The sequence below is a fragment of the Hemiscyllium ocellatum genome, chromosome 14 (genome assembly GCF_020745735.1).
Source record: "Hemiscyllium ocellatum isolate sHemOce1 chromosome 14, sHemOce1.pat.X.cur, whole genome shotgun sequence".
Classification (NCBI taxonomy): Eukaryota; Metazoa; Chordata; class Chondrichthyes; order Orectolobiformes; family Hemiscylliidae; genus Hemiscyllium; species Hemiscyllium ocellatum.
The window spans coordinates 15,006,168-15,022,599 of record NC_083414.1 but is presented as its reverse complement, the minus strand read 5'-3'; the positions used below and the strand labels follow the sequence as shown (position 1 = coordinate 15,022,599).

The following is a 16,432-nucleotide window of genomic DNA, read 5'->3' as shown; positions in this document are numbered from 1 at the left end:
AAGAAAAGTGTTTGTAGCAATAGTCAATAATTGCTTTGTTCAACACTGGAGGTGAAGAGTAAAATTGGTGAAGTAAAAGGAATGTTAAAGTAATGGTGCCTCTCTTTACAGGACATTTTGGTAGTGTTTACCATGGGCTGTACAAAGACCAGAATAAGAAAGAAATCCACTGTGCTGTGAAGTCTCTGAATAGTACGTACTAGAATACAAATAGTATGCTGTCATTGTTCCATGATTTCTTTCTTTATACCTTAATAATTCGTTTAGATTTTCTTGACATTTTTTTTGTCCTCTGTGCCTTTCCATATTCATCTTCTACCCAGTTGTTCAAATATCAAAGTGCTTGGTCTTCCTCTATTTCAGTTCAAATAAAGAGAAACTGTCAATCAATGTTAGTGGGTGCATTCTCCATGGGGTAAAAACAGTGACTGCAGATGCTGGAAACCAGAGTCTGGATTAGAGTGGTGCTGGAAAAGCGCAGCAGTTCAGGCAGCATCCGAGGAGCAGAAAATCGGCATTTCGGGCAAAAGCCCTTCATCAGGAATACAGCTGTATTCCTGATGAAGGGCTTTTGCCCGAAACGTCGTTTTTACTGCTCCTCGGATGCTGCCTGAACTGCTGTGCTTTTCCAGCACCACTCTAATCTGGACTCTGGTGCATTCTCCATGACAACACAGTTAGCAATCGGATTCCACTTGCCAACCAATCAATATTTTTCTCTCAACCAGTATAAATCTTAGTTTTCCTGTTAAATTGACTCCTTTATATCAGTTCTCTGCATCAGTTTCCATCTTTCCACACCACACGCTAGATGGCAACTAACCTGTCACCTACTGAATTGTATATTTACATATTTCAAATCTTAAAGTAAAAGTGTTCTGTTTTTTTCCTCTTGAACCTCGTCTGTGCCCTGTGACTTTAAGACCAATTATAATTCTCTCTTAACTCTGTGCCTGTCCTATGCTAGCTTGGAAGAGACTAGGGATTAAATATAAGATAAAACATAAAAGAACTGCGGATGCTGTAAGTCAGAGACAAAACCAGGAGTTGTTGGAAAAGCTCAGCAGGCCTGACAGCATATGTGAAGAGAAATCAGAGTCAACATCTCAGGTCTGGTGAGTTCTGAGGAAGGGTCACTGGCCCCGAAATGTTAACTCTGATTTCTCTTCACAGATGCTGCCAGACCTGCTGAGCTTTTCCAACAACGTCTGTTTTAGTTAAATATGGGATTCTTGTCTTAATGGTTCTGCACCATCCTGCATGGTTTGAAGTTTATTACAATAATAATTCATATGCAACAATACACCTTTAGTGTAATTAGAATCAGTGTTAAGCTGTTCTGCTTCCCTCCCATTTTATGTGTTTTTCTTGCCGCACTCACTGTCGCACTGGCTGACAAGTCTATTCTATTTCTAAACCAAGGAGGTATGTATGAGACCCACCAGCATGACTGTGTAGTGGGAAAGCCACTACATTGTCCATGGATGTAAGTCTTGTGTCTCACCCCAATCCCCCCCCTCAACTTTCTTCACTGGACTGACTGAGATTGGGCAATTCAGTGAATGTGGTGAGACAATGGGTGAAGATTTCAATTTATTGAAAACTCATTCTCTATTCAGGGTTAAAATCAGACTCAATGGCTTCAAACCTCCTGGGTCGGCGAAGTATAAATCCTGTTTCTCGTGGGGGCACCCGAGGAACCACATAGCACCTCACCTGCCTGAGAATCTGTTCCTCCGAGATGTTTAAATCGCTCTCAGCTAAAGAGATATTGTGGGTAGAGCACTCCCAATCATTCCCAACATCAGGGAGATGTACTGATGAGAGATTTTGGGCTATGATTTATGATCCCTTTCATTGTTGACAATCATTTACACCTTTGGATGGCTCCACGCCATTATTCAATAAGACAATTGAGATAGAAGGGATTCTCTGAGCAGTGTCAATCCAGAAGGAGTTTTGAGATTTTTAAAAGCCAATTTTTCATTTCAGTCATTCCACCTTAAGAAAAGGGAACTAGCTATGCACTGTGTCGCAACTACTGATGCAACTGCTTGCAAGTAGTGGCAGCCCTCAAATGACTCCTCCAATTCTAGATGCTATCTTTACGCTGGGCTTCAGAAGTAGAGGTATTGAGTACAAAAGAGCAGAAGCAATGTTGAATTAAGTGGCATGCTGGCTCAGTGGTTAGCATTGCTCACAGAGTCAGAGACCTGTGTTCAATTCCAGTCTTGTGTGACTGTCTGTGAGGAGTTTGCACATTTTCTCTCTCTCTGTATGTGTTTCCTTTGGGTGCTCTGATTTCCTCTCTCAGTCCAAAGATGTGCTGTTTGGTGGATTGGCCATGTTAAATTGACCATGGTCCCCAGGAATGGGCAGGTTAGGTGGGTTAGCCATAGGAAACACAGGATTATAGCGTAGGGATCTGGGTATAGGAAGGATGCTCTTCAGAGGATCTGTATGGGCTGAATGGCCTGCTTACATGCTACACGTATTCTATTCTCTGTCTGTATGTCCTTGAGAGGGTGCAGAGTACATTCATTAGAGTGAGTCCAGGGTGAGACATTTTAGGTGTGAGAATTGATTGGAAATGCTAGAGTTATTTTACTTGCAGAAAAAGGATCGAGAAAAAAATTGATAAAGATGAACAAGGTTATTAGCAAGTTTAGATTAAGAAGGAAAATGATTAGTTGTTCCTATAAACTTTAAGTTTACATGGATGGAGTGGGTGAATGGAACTCACTGGGTTAGTCTACAAAATGCCAGCATAGACTTGATGGGCAAAATGGCCTACTTCTGTGCTGTAATGATGTTAGAACATAGAACATTACAGCGTTACACAGGCCCTTCAGACCTCGATGTTGCGCCGACCTGTCATACCAATCTGAAGCCCATCTAACCTACAGTATTCCATATAGGTATTTTATATATTCCTCTATAGTTCTGTGATACCTCCAGAAACAGGATTCCGAGAAACCCCAAGCCATGAATTTCAGTGTGCCTCCTTGTGGAGGAAGACCAATGCGCAGCACAAAATCAATATTCAAAACCCTCCTGTCCAGAAACAAAAATACAAAATAAAATCAGTCTGCTTCATGTTGATAATCATCCTCATTGTGCTGTGGTGTTTCAATAGGAATTTCAGATGTTGAAGAGGTGGAACAGTTTTTGAAAGAAGGGATTATCATGAAGGATTTTCACCATGAAAATGTTCTATCTTTGCTCGGAATTTTCCTTCCTAAGGAAGGGTTACCGTTGGTAGTATTACCGTATATGAAGCATGGAGACCTTCGGCATTTTATTCGTCAGGAAAGCCGGGTATGTGAAGATTAATTCAATAGTAACGGTATAATATACTGGGGATGCAGCCTATTATACATTGTGGACATTGGGAGTAATTTTAATCGTGTGTAAACCATTAGGGCCACGCCAAGTATCTATGGGGAAGGCGATGGCTGAGTGGTATTATTGCTGGAATGATAATTCATAGAAAGTGAGGACTGCAGATGCTGGAGGTTAGAGTCGGAAAGAGTGGTGCTGGAATAGCACAGCCGGTCAGGCAGCGTCCGAGGAGCAGGAGAATTGACCTTTTGAGCATAAGCCCTTCATCAGGATCTTGACAAAGAGTTTATGCTCGAAACACTGACGCTCCTCCTCCTTGGATGCTGCCTGACTGGCTGTGCTTTTCCAGCACCACTCTCTTCGACTGTTAATCCAGAGACCAAGGTAATGTTCTTGGACCCAGGTTTGAATCCCACCACGGCAAATGGGAAAACCCATCTGATTCACTCATGTCTTTTAAGGAAAAAAACTGCCATTTTACCCGGACTCCAGACCACAGTAATTTGGTTGACTCTTAACTGCCCCTGGGCAATTAGGGAAGGACAGTAAATGTTGGCCTAGCCAACGATACCCTCATCCTGTGAGGGTGAATGAAAAGAATGTAGTGGCAAGTCCAATATCGACTGTTTCTTGAGTCATCGACAGAAGTTAAAATTGCCTCCTATTCCTGGCCATGAACACTTGAATTGCATTTACTTGGCAAATCTCCATCCCTTCATCCTTGTGGAAGTAACAAGGGGGTCTGATCTATTTATAATGATATTTATAAAGCCAGGCAGGAAATAATTTTGTAAACAATTGTGGCTACAGCTGAAGGACCAGTAATTCTGTAGTAGATCTGTAATGTCACACCACTCAAATTTGTATTAGTTTCCTGAACTCTTTGTCTTTCAGGATCTTCCAATCTCAGCCTCAAAATCTACATCAGATTTATAAAGTTTATAAAGATTTCAGTGGATCTTTGGATGTCAATGACCTAATTTCACTCTGGTTCCTAATTTTCCAACTTACGAATCGAGTTGGATGATTAACCAGGTGTGATCCATTGTCACTGGCCAATCATTGATGATGTAGAGGTGTCCCGATGTCAACACGGTATCCCTTGCTAACAGTCTCAGTGGAATGTTGCTTTTGAGGACCATGTCACACAGTCGTAGCATAGAAAGTAAAGTGCAGCTTCTGATTGTTGCTACACTGTGCTGGAATATCAGACCATAGAATTCCTGTATCTACCACAAGGGAAGCTGAGATGCATTAGGACCTGCCGCATTAGGGTGGCACAGTGGCTCAGTGGTTAGCTGCTTCACAACACTAGGCACCTGGGTTCGATTCCAGCCTCAAGCGACTGTCTCTGTGGTGTTTGTACATTCGCCCCATGTCTGCGTGGGTTTCCTTCGGGTGCTCTGGTTTCCACCCACAATCCAAAGTTGTGCAGGTTAGATGAATTGGCCATGCTAAATTGCCCATAGTGTTCATGGATGTGTAGGTTAGATGCATTAGTCAGGGGTAAATATAGGGGGAGTGGGTCTGGGTGGGTTACTTTTTGGAGGGTCGGTGTGAACTTGTTGGGCTGAACGATCTTTTTCCACACTGTAGGGATTCTATGTGAAAATCCTCCCGTGGACTGGGATCTGCAGATAACGATTTTGTGTATAACAAGGTGTGAGTGACACATTCCCTGCCAAAAAATGGGATATGTTCAAGCCTTGTGCCTTGCTCTTGAAATCTCCTAGAGGTTGAGGGTGTCATTTGTTCCCCACTGCCTTCTGCAAAGGCAATGCCTCAGCCAATCAGTGTCAACTTGCCAACCAACCAGCACCCTTCCTAATGGCCAAGATAGAAATTGGCGTTCACATAGTCCTACAAAGCGGATGCTGTGACATCATTCCTAGAAAGGGTTGGAGGAAATAGATATTTTTTAAAATATCGCGTTGGTGAGCAGTTTGGACTGGCATTGATGGAAGATGCTCTGTGTCCACTTATTCTGTTGAGTGTCATAACTGATTGCAAATGTTTGTATCTTTCCATTTTCATATACAGAATCCAACAGTGAAAGACTTAATAGGCTTTGGGCTACAGGTTGCCAAAGGAATGGAATACCTCGCACTAATGAAATTTGTTCATAGGGATCTTGCAGCAAGAAACTGCATGTAAGTACATGAGTAAATTATAAAGTTGACAGTCTGTTGTATTGGGAGAGATACCAAATATTTTATAATTGATTTTCAATTTTAGGACAGAGATGAGGAGAAACTTCTTCACCCAGAGGGTGGTGGCTGTGTGAAATGCTCTGCCCCAGAGGGCAGTGGAGGCCCAGTCTCTGGATTCATTTAAGAAAGAGTTGGATAGAGCTCTCAAGGATTGTGGAATCAAGGGTTATGGAGATAAGGCAGGAACAGGATACTGATTAAGGATGATCAGCCATGATCATATTGGATGGTGGTGCAGGCTCGAAGGGCAGAATGGCCTACTCCTGCACCTATTGTCTATTGTCAAAGATGCTCTAATTGACCTCTCTCTATGGAAATGTAAAGATGTGGGAAAACTTTACAAAATAACTTTGCTGAGAATTTAACATTCAGTGCTATACAACGTTCTGAAACTAAAAGTGACACAATGCTTTGTTTAGCAGCTGAATCAGGATTGGCGCCACCAACAACAAATCCAGATCAATTAGACACTCTTGGTCCATGCTGAGTTAGCTGATATTGTGAAAATGAGAGTTGAGCCGCATTCAATTAACCTCAACATCAGCATGAGAGAGAGAGAGAGAGAGAGAGAGAGAGAGATCAGCTCCAGAGAGCAGTTGAAAGATGCATGCACTTGGATGTGGGATGATGGTGATATTAGGCTCAACAATGATGCTTTCCTTGATTAAATAATTTACATTCAATTCTCCTGAGGCTCATGAAGATTTGCCCCTTGAGCAGAAACCTTAGAGAAACCAAACCTTATGTAAAACCCTGTGGCTTTCGGAGGCAAAGAGAGCCAAGTGGCTGAGGAACAAGGAAATAATGAGGAGCTTTTTAAAAATAAGCTTTGTATATCAAAGTTATCAATTTTGAATGTGAGGTTAACATCAGCTGGTTGAGTTCCAAAGAAGACTCAGACCAGATGCAAAATTTTAACTCTGTTTCTCTCTTCAAGTGCTTGTTTTGTTTCAGATTTTCATCCTCGCAGTGTTTTGCTTTTATCAGATGTTTAGGTATTTGTTCAGAACCTGACTTACAATTTTGTGTTTTGAGTCTGTTAGAAGCTTGATTCTGGTCAATGTATACACATGGAAACAGAACACTTTACACTTCCATATTTCATGACCACCTGCTGTCACAAGACACTTTCTCGCCAATGATGTGCTTTTGAAGTGTAGCTATGTTGTAATGGAGGAAACTAGGTGGGCAATCTATGCAGAGAAAGCTCCCACAAACACCAATGTGATCATGATCAACCAATCTCTTTTTGTGAAATTGGTTGTGGGCTAAACATTATCAAGGAGGCCAGGGATAACTTGCCTTCTCCTCTTTAAAGTAGTTCTGTTGGGGTCTTTCTCATTAGTTTACAGGAAGTAAATAGGGCCTCAGCTTAACACCTCTTCTAAATAATAGCATCTCTGCCAGGCAACCTCCCTTAGTGCTGGCAGCCGGAGGGTTAGAGTTGATTTTTTTATATCCTGGGGTCATTTCATAGAATAGAATCACAGTGTGGAAGCAGGCCATTCGGGCCATTGAGTTCACATCAACCCTCCAAAAAGCATCACACCCAAGCCCACTCCCCTCCCCTATCCCTGTAGCCCTCCATTTCCCATGGCTAACCTCCCTAACCCATACATCCCTGGACACTATGAGCAATTTAGCATGGACATTCCACCCAAGTTGCACATCTTTGGCCCTTGGGAGGAATCGCACATGGAGGACGTGCAAGCTCCATACTGACAGTCGCCAGAAGCTACAATTGAACCGGGGCCGTGGTGTTGCGAGGCAGCAGTGCTAACCACTGAGCTACCGTGAACTACAGTCTGGTGCAGAACGATGCCACCCCACCCCCAGCATGGGTTCAATCCCTGTATTGGAGAAAGTGAGGACTGCAGATGCTGGAGATCAGAGCTGAAAATGTGTTGCTGGAAAAGTGCAGCAGGTTAGACAGCATCCAAGGACCAGGAGAGTCGACATCTTGGGCATGAGCCCTTCTTCAGGATTCCTGAAGAAGGGCTCGTGCCCGAAACGTCGACTCTCCTGCTCCTTGGATGCTGTCTGACCTGCTGCACTTTTCCAGCAACACATTTTCAGCTTCAATCCCTGTATTGCCTGCCTTCCTACACTCACACACATTGCAGAGTTAAATTGCACATGTAACTTATTGTCTCTCTGTAATGGAGAGAGGTGTCCATGGTCTTTATAACAAGTTGACCAGAGTGGGACTTGAGTGCAGAACCTTATGAATCAGGAGCAAGGGTGCTACCAACTGAGCTACAGCTATCACAAGCAACAACAGTGCGATTTCTGCATCAAATGCTCAAGTATAAGTATCCATTTCCTGTCCCGTTGACCCCTATTGAATGTGATAAGTGGTCCAAGAAAATGTCAGAGTTGATCAATTTTTGAAAAGGGATACAGAAGGGATTTCTTTAAGGACCTGCTCTTGCAATTGTACTTGAGGATTTCCCTGTGTATGACTTGTGTATGTCCTTGAATGCTCCAGGCTGGATGAGACCTATGTGGTGAAGGTGGCAGACTTTGGAATGGCACGGGATGTGTTGGACAAAGAGTATTATAGCATTCAGGACCATCGGAAGGCCAAGCTCCCTGTGAAATGGATGGCACTTGAAAGTCTGCAGACTCAAAAGTTCACAACTAAATCAGATGTGGTAGGTTTTCATCTGTTCCATGTGGGCACTGCTGCTGTGCGTGGCCAGCTTCTACTTTCTTTCCTCATTAAATTGTCAAGTTCTGGTTATAATTACACATACAGTTCTTCTCCCTGGGTATCTCCTTCCGGATGCATGCTGTGAGATTTATGGTAGTAACCCCTCACCCTATTACTGATCAGTATGGGCACATGATATGTCCTTTTGATATGTCCTTGGGATGCTGAGATGATCAACACGTGGCCCCGTAGGATGTGTTATAACATTTAGTACCAACACAACCTGGATCTTCTTGTGACAGGGATCCGTACTGTGAGCCTTATGTTTTCTCCTCATAAAGCAGCCTTCCTGGCTACATCGCGGGAGGACAAGTCTCCTCCCTATAATTTGAAGAAGATTGGTTCCAGATTACCTCACTAGGAAGTCTAAGGATCTTCTGAAGTGCTGAATACCGGGAGTTATAGGGATAAATAGTTTTGATCTCCCCAAGGTCAAAGTGGGCAGTAACTTGTGAGGAAGACATTGCGTTTCTAGAGACAGATAAGCAAGGTCAGTCCAGCCTCTAAATATTCCATGCTTATGTGAAATGCAAACTCACTGTGTCTTGTACTGCATGTTTGAGGCTGGAGTTCAGGCTTCCTCGAGACAGTGCTTTATGTTGTATACTCTGCTTCTCCTGTGAAGTATTTCTGTGTCCCACACCATCCTCCAGTTTAAATAGTAGCTAAGTGACCATCTCCTGCACCTCTATAACTGGGAACATTGTCCCACTCCCCACTCAAGGCTGCAATGAGAACCCGAATCTGTACTTTCCCTTCTGACCAGCTCATTATCCAGTCGACTCCATGGACAGGATTACTGATGGTTTGGTGACTGGACAAAATCTATTTCAGAAACAAACATTGCCTGGTCTTTAACTGATATGTTGAGCATTCCATGAACACCACAAACTGATTGTCTTGCTCTTTGCTCACTATATATTTAGGTCTTTACTCAGTTTTGCAATGTGTGTGATCATGCATCCACCTACACTGCAATTATGTGATGGTCACAGTACAAGACACAGTGAGTTTGCATTTCACATAAGCATGGAATATTTAGAGGCTGGACTGACCTTGCTTATCTGTCTCTAGAAACGCAATGTCTTCCTCACAAGTTACTGCCCACTTTGACCTTGGGGAGATCAAAACTATTTGTCCCTATAACTCCTGGTATTCAGCACTTCAGAAGATCCTTAGACTTCCCAGTGAGGTAATCTGGAACCAATCTTCTTCAAATTATAGGGAGGAGACCTGTCCTGCTGAGATGTGGCCAGGAAGGTGGTGGGAGGGGAAGATAATTGGATTGGTTCCGCATAGGGGAACACTCGGCTGACTTTCCCCTTGCCACAGGAATTAAATTCTGGGCAGGGAGGCCCAAGCTTTGCCTTCCTTGCTCACCACCAATTGATGCTCTTACGTGGTCAATGAATGGTCAGATAAGGTCCTCTTCATGCCAGGATTAAATCCATTCCTGGCTGATGAGGACTCTGGCAGACTGCCTGATTGGCGAAACAGAATAGTCTGTCTGCTGAGGCGGGGGGTTGCGGTGGTGTGGGGGCCTCAATCTGGAGGTGATTGGGAACATGGATAGAGACAGGAGTGTGTTTGCTGAAAGCCACCCCGTGTCCTAGCTATGACCCTTCCCACCCCTCTTTCTTCCTCTGCATCCTTCCCGAAAAATCACCAGCCTTGCCCGCTGGTCCTGCTCTTCAGTGGCACCCAGAAACCTCAGCCTCTAAAGTGGCTTCGTTGTTCCCAATAGCTTCACAGAATTGTTACGGTGGCTATTCGGCCCATCATGCCTTGATAGGCACTGCTCCTGGCCCCTGAGCAGCAGGCACCATCAGGTGAGATGGGACATCACCATCTCAGGATCCGGAAAGCCCACCAGGTGACCACTTAAGTGCCTGACAAGATACAACGGACTTTGTAGTGGTGGGGGAATATCCTGCACATCATGATGCCCACCACCAGACCTTAGAGGAAAATTCCCTGGAACACCCCGACCCTCAATGTGTTCCTCTATTTTACTAAATTCAAGTTCGCAAGGACTGAACCAGAGTGGAAAATGATTGTGTGAAATTCCACAATGAATCATTTCAAATGCATCATAGTAAACAAGACTGAATGGGTTTACAACTGTTCATATAACACTTTTACACCAAATTGGTGACTAACACATGACTAGGAAAGTTTTAACCTCTAAGTGTATTTTCAATCGCTCTGGGAAATGCTGGAAGTAACAGAGGGTGTGAGGATCAAATCCAATTTGTATTAACCTCACCAGTGTGGCTTTGTGTAAGTCCTGCAGGCTTGACCATTCTCTGTGTTGGTATTGTTCTGTTTAGTGGTCATTTGGAGTGTTGATGTGGGAGCTATTGACTCGAGGGGCACCACCCTATCCGGAAATCGACCCTTATGACATTACAAGATTTTTGTTAAAGGGACGAAGATTGCCTCAACCCGAATATTGTCCGGATGAGCTGTGAGTGTTTGTTTCTGTCTGGCTATCTTCCTTTCATTTCAAAGTTTATTATACCTGTATTAATGTGGGAGACAGTGACATGGCGGTAATATAACTGGGCTAGTAATCTAGAAGGATAAAGTGAGGACTGCAGATCCCCCTCCCCACTCACAGTTACCCCCTATCTGCATCCACCTATCATCTTCCTATCTAACTTCTCCCCAGCTCCAACCCCACCCCATTATCTATCTCTCATCCCCTTCCCCATTCCTGACGCAACACTTATGCCCGAAACGTCGATTCTCCTGCTCCTCGGATGCTGCCTGACCTGTTGTGCTTTTCCAGCGCCACACTCTTGACTCTGGTAATCTCGAAGCTCCACCCTCAGCTGGGGTCATCGGTGAAAATTCCACCAGGGCCGATGGTGTTGTTTAAGTTCAGTTACGAAAAGGAAAGGATCTTTGTTAAATAAACAACATCCGGTTCACTGGCGTCCCATGGGGAAGGAAATCTGACCTTACTTGGTCTGGCTGCTTGGGGAACCAAGTCTACAATAAAGTGGCTGACTCTGAACTACCCTCTGGAATGGCTGAGCAATCCACAAAGTTCAAGGGCAATAAGGAATGGGCATTAAATGCTGACCTTGCCTGTGACACCCACATCCCACGAACTGACTTGACATCAGTTCAAAAGCAGAGTCACACCGGACTCTAGACATTATTTCTGTTTCTCTCTCCACAAATACTGCCAGACCTGCCGAGTTCCTCTGTGTTTGTTTCTGATTTCCAGCATCCGCAGTATTTTGCTTTAATAATAATTTGCATTATTATTGGCATTTTGATTTCCTTGAATCTCTGCATTTGAACAGGCCCCAACAACCTTTCTTTGTTGAGCTTTTGTTGTGAAGATTAATTGGCCCCTGGAGTGGGTGGGGGTGGGCCGGGCTGGTGAAACGTGGTTAGAGAGAAAGAGGAAGGGCCAAGTTTTTGCTTGTATCGCTTATGTAGCTGTAAAGATTGTGAACAGTCCTGGCTCCTGAATCTCTCAGAAGAAAGTGAGGACTGCAGATGCTGGAGCTCAGAGCTGAAAATGTGTTGCTGGAAAAGTGCAGCAGGTCAGGCAGCATCCAAAGAGCAGAAGAATCGACGTTTCGGGCATAAGCCCTTCTTCAGGAATGAAGAAGGGCTTATGCCCGAAACGTCGATTCTTCTGCTCTTTGGATGCTGCCTGACCTGCTGCACTTTTCCACCAACACATTTTCAGTCCTGAATCTATCACCCTTCAGTTGAGTAGGTGGGAGAGTGGATGGTATAATGAACGAGTACAGAATCGGGAAGGTTTGCCAGGAATATGTTGGGAACTCAACATCCTCCAGCCTGAAAGCTGGAAGAGGTAGAGTTCTAACTTTGACTCACAAGCCATTGTTTCAATGACCTTCTTCCTTGTACAGGTATAGCATTATGCTGCACTGCTGGGATCCAAAACCTGAAATGCGACCACAATTTACTGAAATTGTCTATGAAATTCAAGCGATTCAATCCATGTTACAAGGAGAGCACTACATCAACTTGCAAGTAAATTATGTGAATTTAGGGAATGACCAGCCCTACCCTGCAGTCGACACTACTGATGATGAGCAAGACCTGGATTCAGACTGAATGCGTTTTGCTGCACGTGATAATACTTCTGTTCATATGTTGACTTGAATTTCAGGAGAATGCTATCTCTAAGCACAACGGAAGCCATTCCTGCAGTCCAGCTACTATTTCTCCCCTGTGTTTTCCCTCCGGTAACCTGTCTCTGCTAATTCCTGTGGTCAGTGCAAACAGTTTATGGGTGCCCAAGTGGTCAGTTGCAACTTTGCAACCAACAGTTCTGTGCAAATCCAGGCAATGACGATTTTCTTAAAGGCCGAGTAAAGGTTTTTATCGACTACAACTTCTATTGATGTGGCATCAAGATGTTCAAAGGCAGTTCACAGGAGCACGGTCAATAAAATTTGACACCGGGCCACGTAAGGAGACGTGAAGGGAGATAGCGAAAAGCTTGTTCAGAGTAGGTTATAGGGAGTATCTTAAAGAGGAATGAGGTGTAACAAGGCAAAGCATGTTGGGGAGGGAATTCTAGAGCTGGGAGTGAAGTGCTTAAAATTGAGAATGCTCCTGTGACCAGAGCATGAAAAGTGCACACATCTCGGATACTGGCAGAACTTTCAGGGATAGAAAGGAAGGGAATCCATAGAGGGGTCTGAAAGCACAAAGGCACTTTTAAAAACAAGTCAGTGCTTAACTGGATGCCTATGTAAGTCATCAGTGCACCACATTATCCTCAGGAACGTAAGAGTTGGTGAGATGACACAGTGCAGAAGAGGCCCTTTGGCCCAGTGAGACGGTTCTTACTGATGGCAACATGTCGTGAGAAGCCATTGCAGTCTCCTCTCCCCTGGATTCACAACCAGCGAAGGGGCTTTGCTGAAAGGAGGAATTATGAAATGATGCTCTCAGGGTAAGGTGGATGTTTTTCAATTAATAATAATAGAAAGGAATAAGCCTTATTGGTGCCAGTTGCATGCATCCAAACTGCAATGCAAGGGAAAACAAATACAGAGTTCTGTTCAAAGATATGGCTTCCATTCATTTCTTGTTGAAATTTAGTTGATTGTTCTGTGCAAGCAGTGAGGAATGAAACATTCCATCAATCATCTTGCCTTGACAAAACGTTTTGTAGATAAGTTAAAAAGTTCTGAGGTTAAAAGTACGATCATGCCAGTAACAAGCTGTTATTCTTTCTACCACCATACTGTGTTAGCTATTCATGAAATTGGAAATCATAGAATACCTACAATGTGGAAGCAGGCCATTCAACCCATCGAGTCCACACTACCCAGACCCACCCCATCTCTGTAACCCTGCCTTCCCCATGGCTAATCCACCTAGCCTGCACATTATGGGCAATTTAGCACAGCCAATTCACCTAACCTGCACATCTCTGGATTGTGAGAGGACACCAGAGCACACCCACATAGACACGGGGAGAATGTGCAAACTTCACACAGATAGTCGCCCCAAGGGCGGAATCAAACCCAGGTCCCCGGTACTATGAGGTAGCAGTGCTAACCACTGAGCCACTGTGCCACCACTGTGGCTGCATTAGGGAGAGGCCATTCACCAGGAACATTTAAGAAAGCAGAATCTAACATTTGCATTCACTTTGCTTTCCTAATTTGCTGGACCTTTGCACTACAGTGATTAAGGGGTGACTGATGTATTATTGACCCTCCGCTTCTAGTCTTCCTGCCACTGTATGCACACACACAGGACCTTGTGGCCCCTTGAGCCAGCTCTGCCCTTCAATAAGGTCATAGCTGAACTGTTTATGTTCCAAACTCCACAAACTCCTGAAAATCCTGCCAAACAGGTATCTGTCTTAACCATGTTAAATGATCCCTCTCGCCCCTGAAGCCGAGAGTTCTAAAGCCTCATGAGCCACTGGGAGGGAAACAAAGATCTCCTCACTCCTCGTCTGAAAGGGCAATCTTTAATGTGAAAATGGTGCCATTAAGCTAGAGCCCAGCCCAGGTGAGGAGACATCTTCTTTGTCGAATGTGCACTCTTCAGTCAGGTTATCCCCCCACCCCCCAAAACAAACACAGGTAGACTCCAATGGAAGCAAGTCAACCTATCCCCAAGACAAGCTGCTCATCCTGTCTAACTTTCATTTCCATTCCCTGCATAATATGGATATCAAACAGTGGAAAGCTCTGGGATTTTATCTCATGTGAGCAGACAAGGAATTATTGACAGGGTAAAACATTTGCAGTGTGTCCAAACCCAGTGAACCTGAGCTTGCATGAATATTGCCACTTGAAGAATGAAATGAACAAGTCCGTGTGTCTATCATTTCCCCACAATCTGCATGTTCAATCCCTGCTATGAGACCAGTGTTTGGCTGGTTAACTTGCTGCTCAATTCCTTGTCAGTTTGAGTAATGAATATTCTCGAGCTTCAGGCTGGGAAATAGCCATTTAGCCCAACAGAGTTAATCCCTACAGGAGTCTAATATAGCATCTAACTACATTTGCAACACCCCAATGCTTAATTGTATGGCTTGCTACACCCTGTCTGATTGTTGATCACTGTTTCAATGAATGCTCCTGGAATGTCTGCTTTGAATTTGCTTCTCACTTCATTCATCTTGGCATCTTCTGACATTCCTGATGAAGGGCTTATGCTCAAAATGTCAATTCCCCTGCTCTTTGAATGCTGCCTGACTGGCTGTGCTTTTCCAGTACCGCACTCTTCGACATCTTCTCTCATAGACTAGAATCCCTACAGTGTGAAAACAGGCCATTCGGCCCATCGAGTCTACACCGACCCTCCAAAAACCATCCCACCTAGACCCTCCCCCAACCTCACATCCCTTTAACCCTGCATCTCCCATGGCTAATCTACTTGGCCTGTACATCCCTAGACACTAGGGGCAATTTAACACAGCCAGTCTACTTAATCTGCATATTATTGGACTGTGGGAGGAATCTGGAGCACCAAGAGGAAACTCACACAGACATGGGGAGAACGTGCAAGCTCCACACAGACAGTTGCCCAAGACTGGACTCAAACCTGGGTCCCTGGCACTGTGAGGCAGCAGTGCTAACCACTGAGCCACTGGGCTGTCCCCTACTGCACCTGCTGCTTACTTTGATGTACAGTTTTTTTCCTGTGCCATATACTTAATGCATCATATTAAGGATCACCATTGACTGCTTTCTATCTAGATGGTACAATGCCTGATTAATTCATTAATATTGACACGAAATCAATTTAAAAGCTCATCTCTGCACATTCTCCAATGCAGTTTGTGCTGGGTATATACATTGGAACTAAGTTCACACTTAAAACACTTAAAACAATAGCCACAGTTTAATTCACTTGCACCAAATGTTAACTCCTTTGCCAGCAGATGCTTAACTGAACAAATCTGAGCAGTTTATCTGCAGTTATGACCCCAGTAAATCAACCTAAAAAAGATGTGTGAAACATTAGATTTTGGATCATAGCTTTTGAAAAATTGCTGCTGTCTCCAGATTTAGCTGGACAACGGGTTGATTGGACTGTGTTCGGCATTAGAAATGTGAATAATTGCAGAAGTGCTTTGTATTTAAATGTTCTGCCTTATTGTGTGGAATTGGAGTGAATGAGAAGTAGTTTGAACTATTCAGATTCTAAGAATGGATGAGAATTATATTTAGAATCAAGTCCACCTTTACCTGGAGTTGATGGGATTAAAAAACAAATTGTACATCTGGTGAAATTTTCTAATAGTGAAACGTGTACAGGCTGCTACCAAGCAGCATTTATTTTTGTAAATTTTTGTATTTTTTAAATTATAATAATGATGGCCTTGAAATTCGGCTCTCTGAGTACTTCGTGGATTTGAACAAATTTTCTTTATTTGATGTTGAACAGTCTATGACCTGTTTGAAATAAATGGGCTGATTGCTTCGTTAAAGAAGTAGATGAACCATCTGTGCAGTGCTGTGCGAAGAAGCTAATTTCAAGACATTTCCGCCAGAAATGGATTGTGATGTAACAGTGCCATTGTTTAGCAGATGCAGAGCTGTGTGGTAATGTCTCACTGTTTTTGTTTTCTGTATACCATCTCCCTTGCGGCATACTGAGGAGTATGGACTGCCAGTACATATGCCTACTTACTCAAGCCGGG

The 16,432-nt window shown here is 43.8% G+C and overlaps 1 protein-coding gene across 2 annotated transcripts in view; it reads left to right on the top strand.

The window, feature by feature from the left end:
- Positions 1–16,121, top strand: part of LOC132822256 (macrophage-stimulating protein receptor-like) — a 133,600-nt gene extending 117,479 nt beyond the window's left edge. For both annotated transcript variants that reach the window (XM_060835390.1, XM_060835391.1), the window contains exons 16-21: positions 112–192; positions 3,137–3,318; positions 5,383–5,492; positions 8,041–8,206; positions 10,596–10,732; positions 12,162–16,121. In XM_060835390.1, the coding sequence (XP_060691373.1) occupies positions 112–192; positions 3,137–3,318; positions 5,383–5,492; positions 8,041–8,206; positions 10,596–10,732; positions 12,162–12,369 (884 nt within the window). In that variant the 3' untranslated portion in view covers positions 12,370–16,121. The remainder of the gene's footprint in view (positions 1–111; positions 193–3,136; positions 3,319–5,382; positions 5,493–8,040; positions 8,207–10,595; positions 10,733–12,161) is intronic.
- The last annotated feature ends 311 nt before the right edge of the window (positions 16,122–16,432 follow it).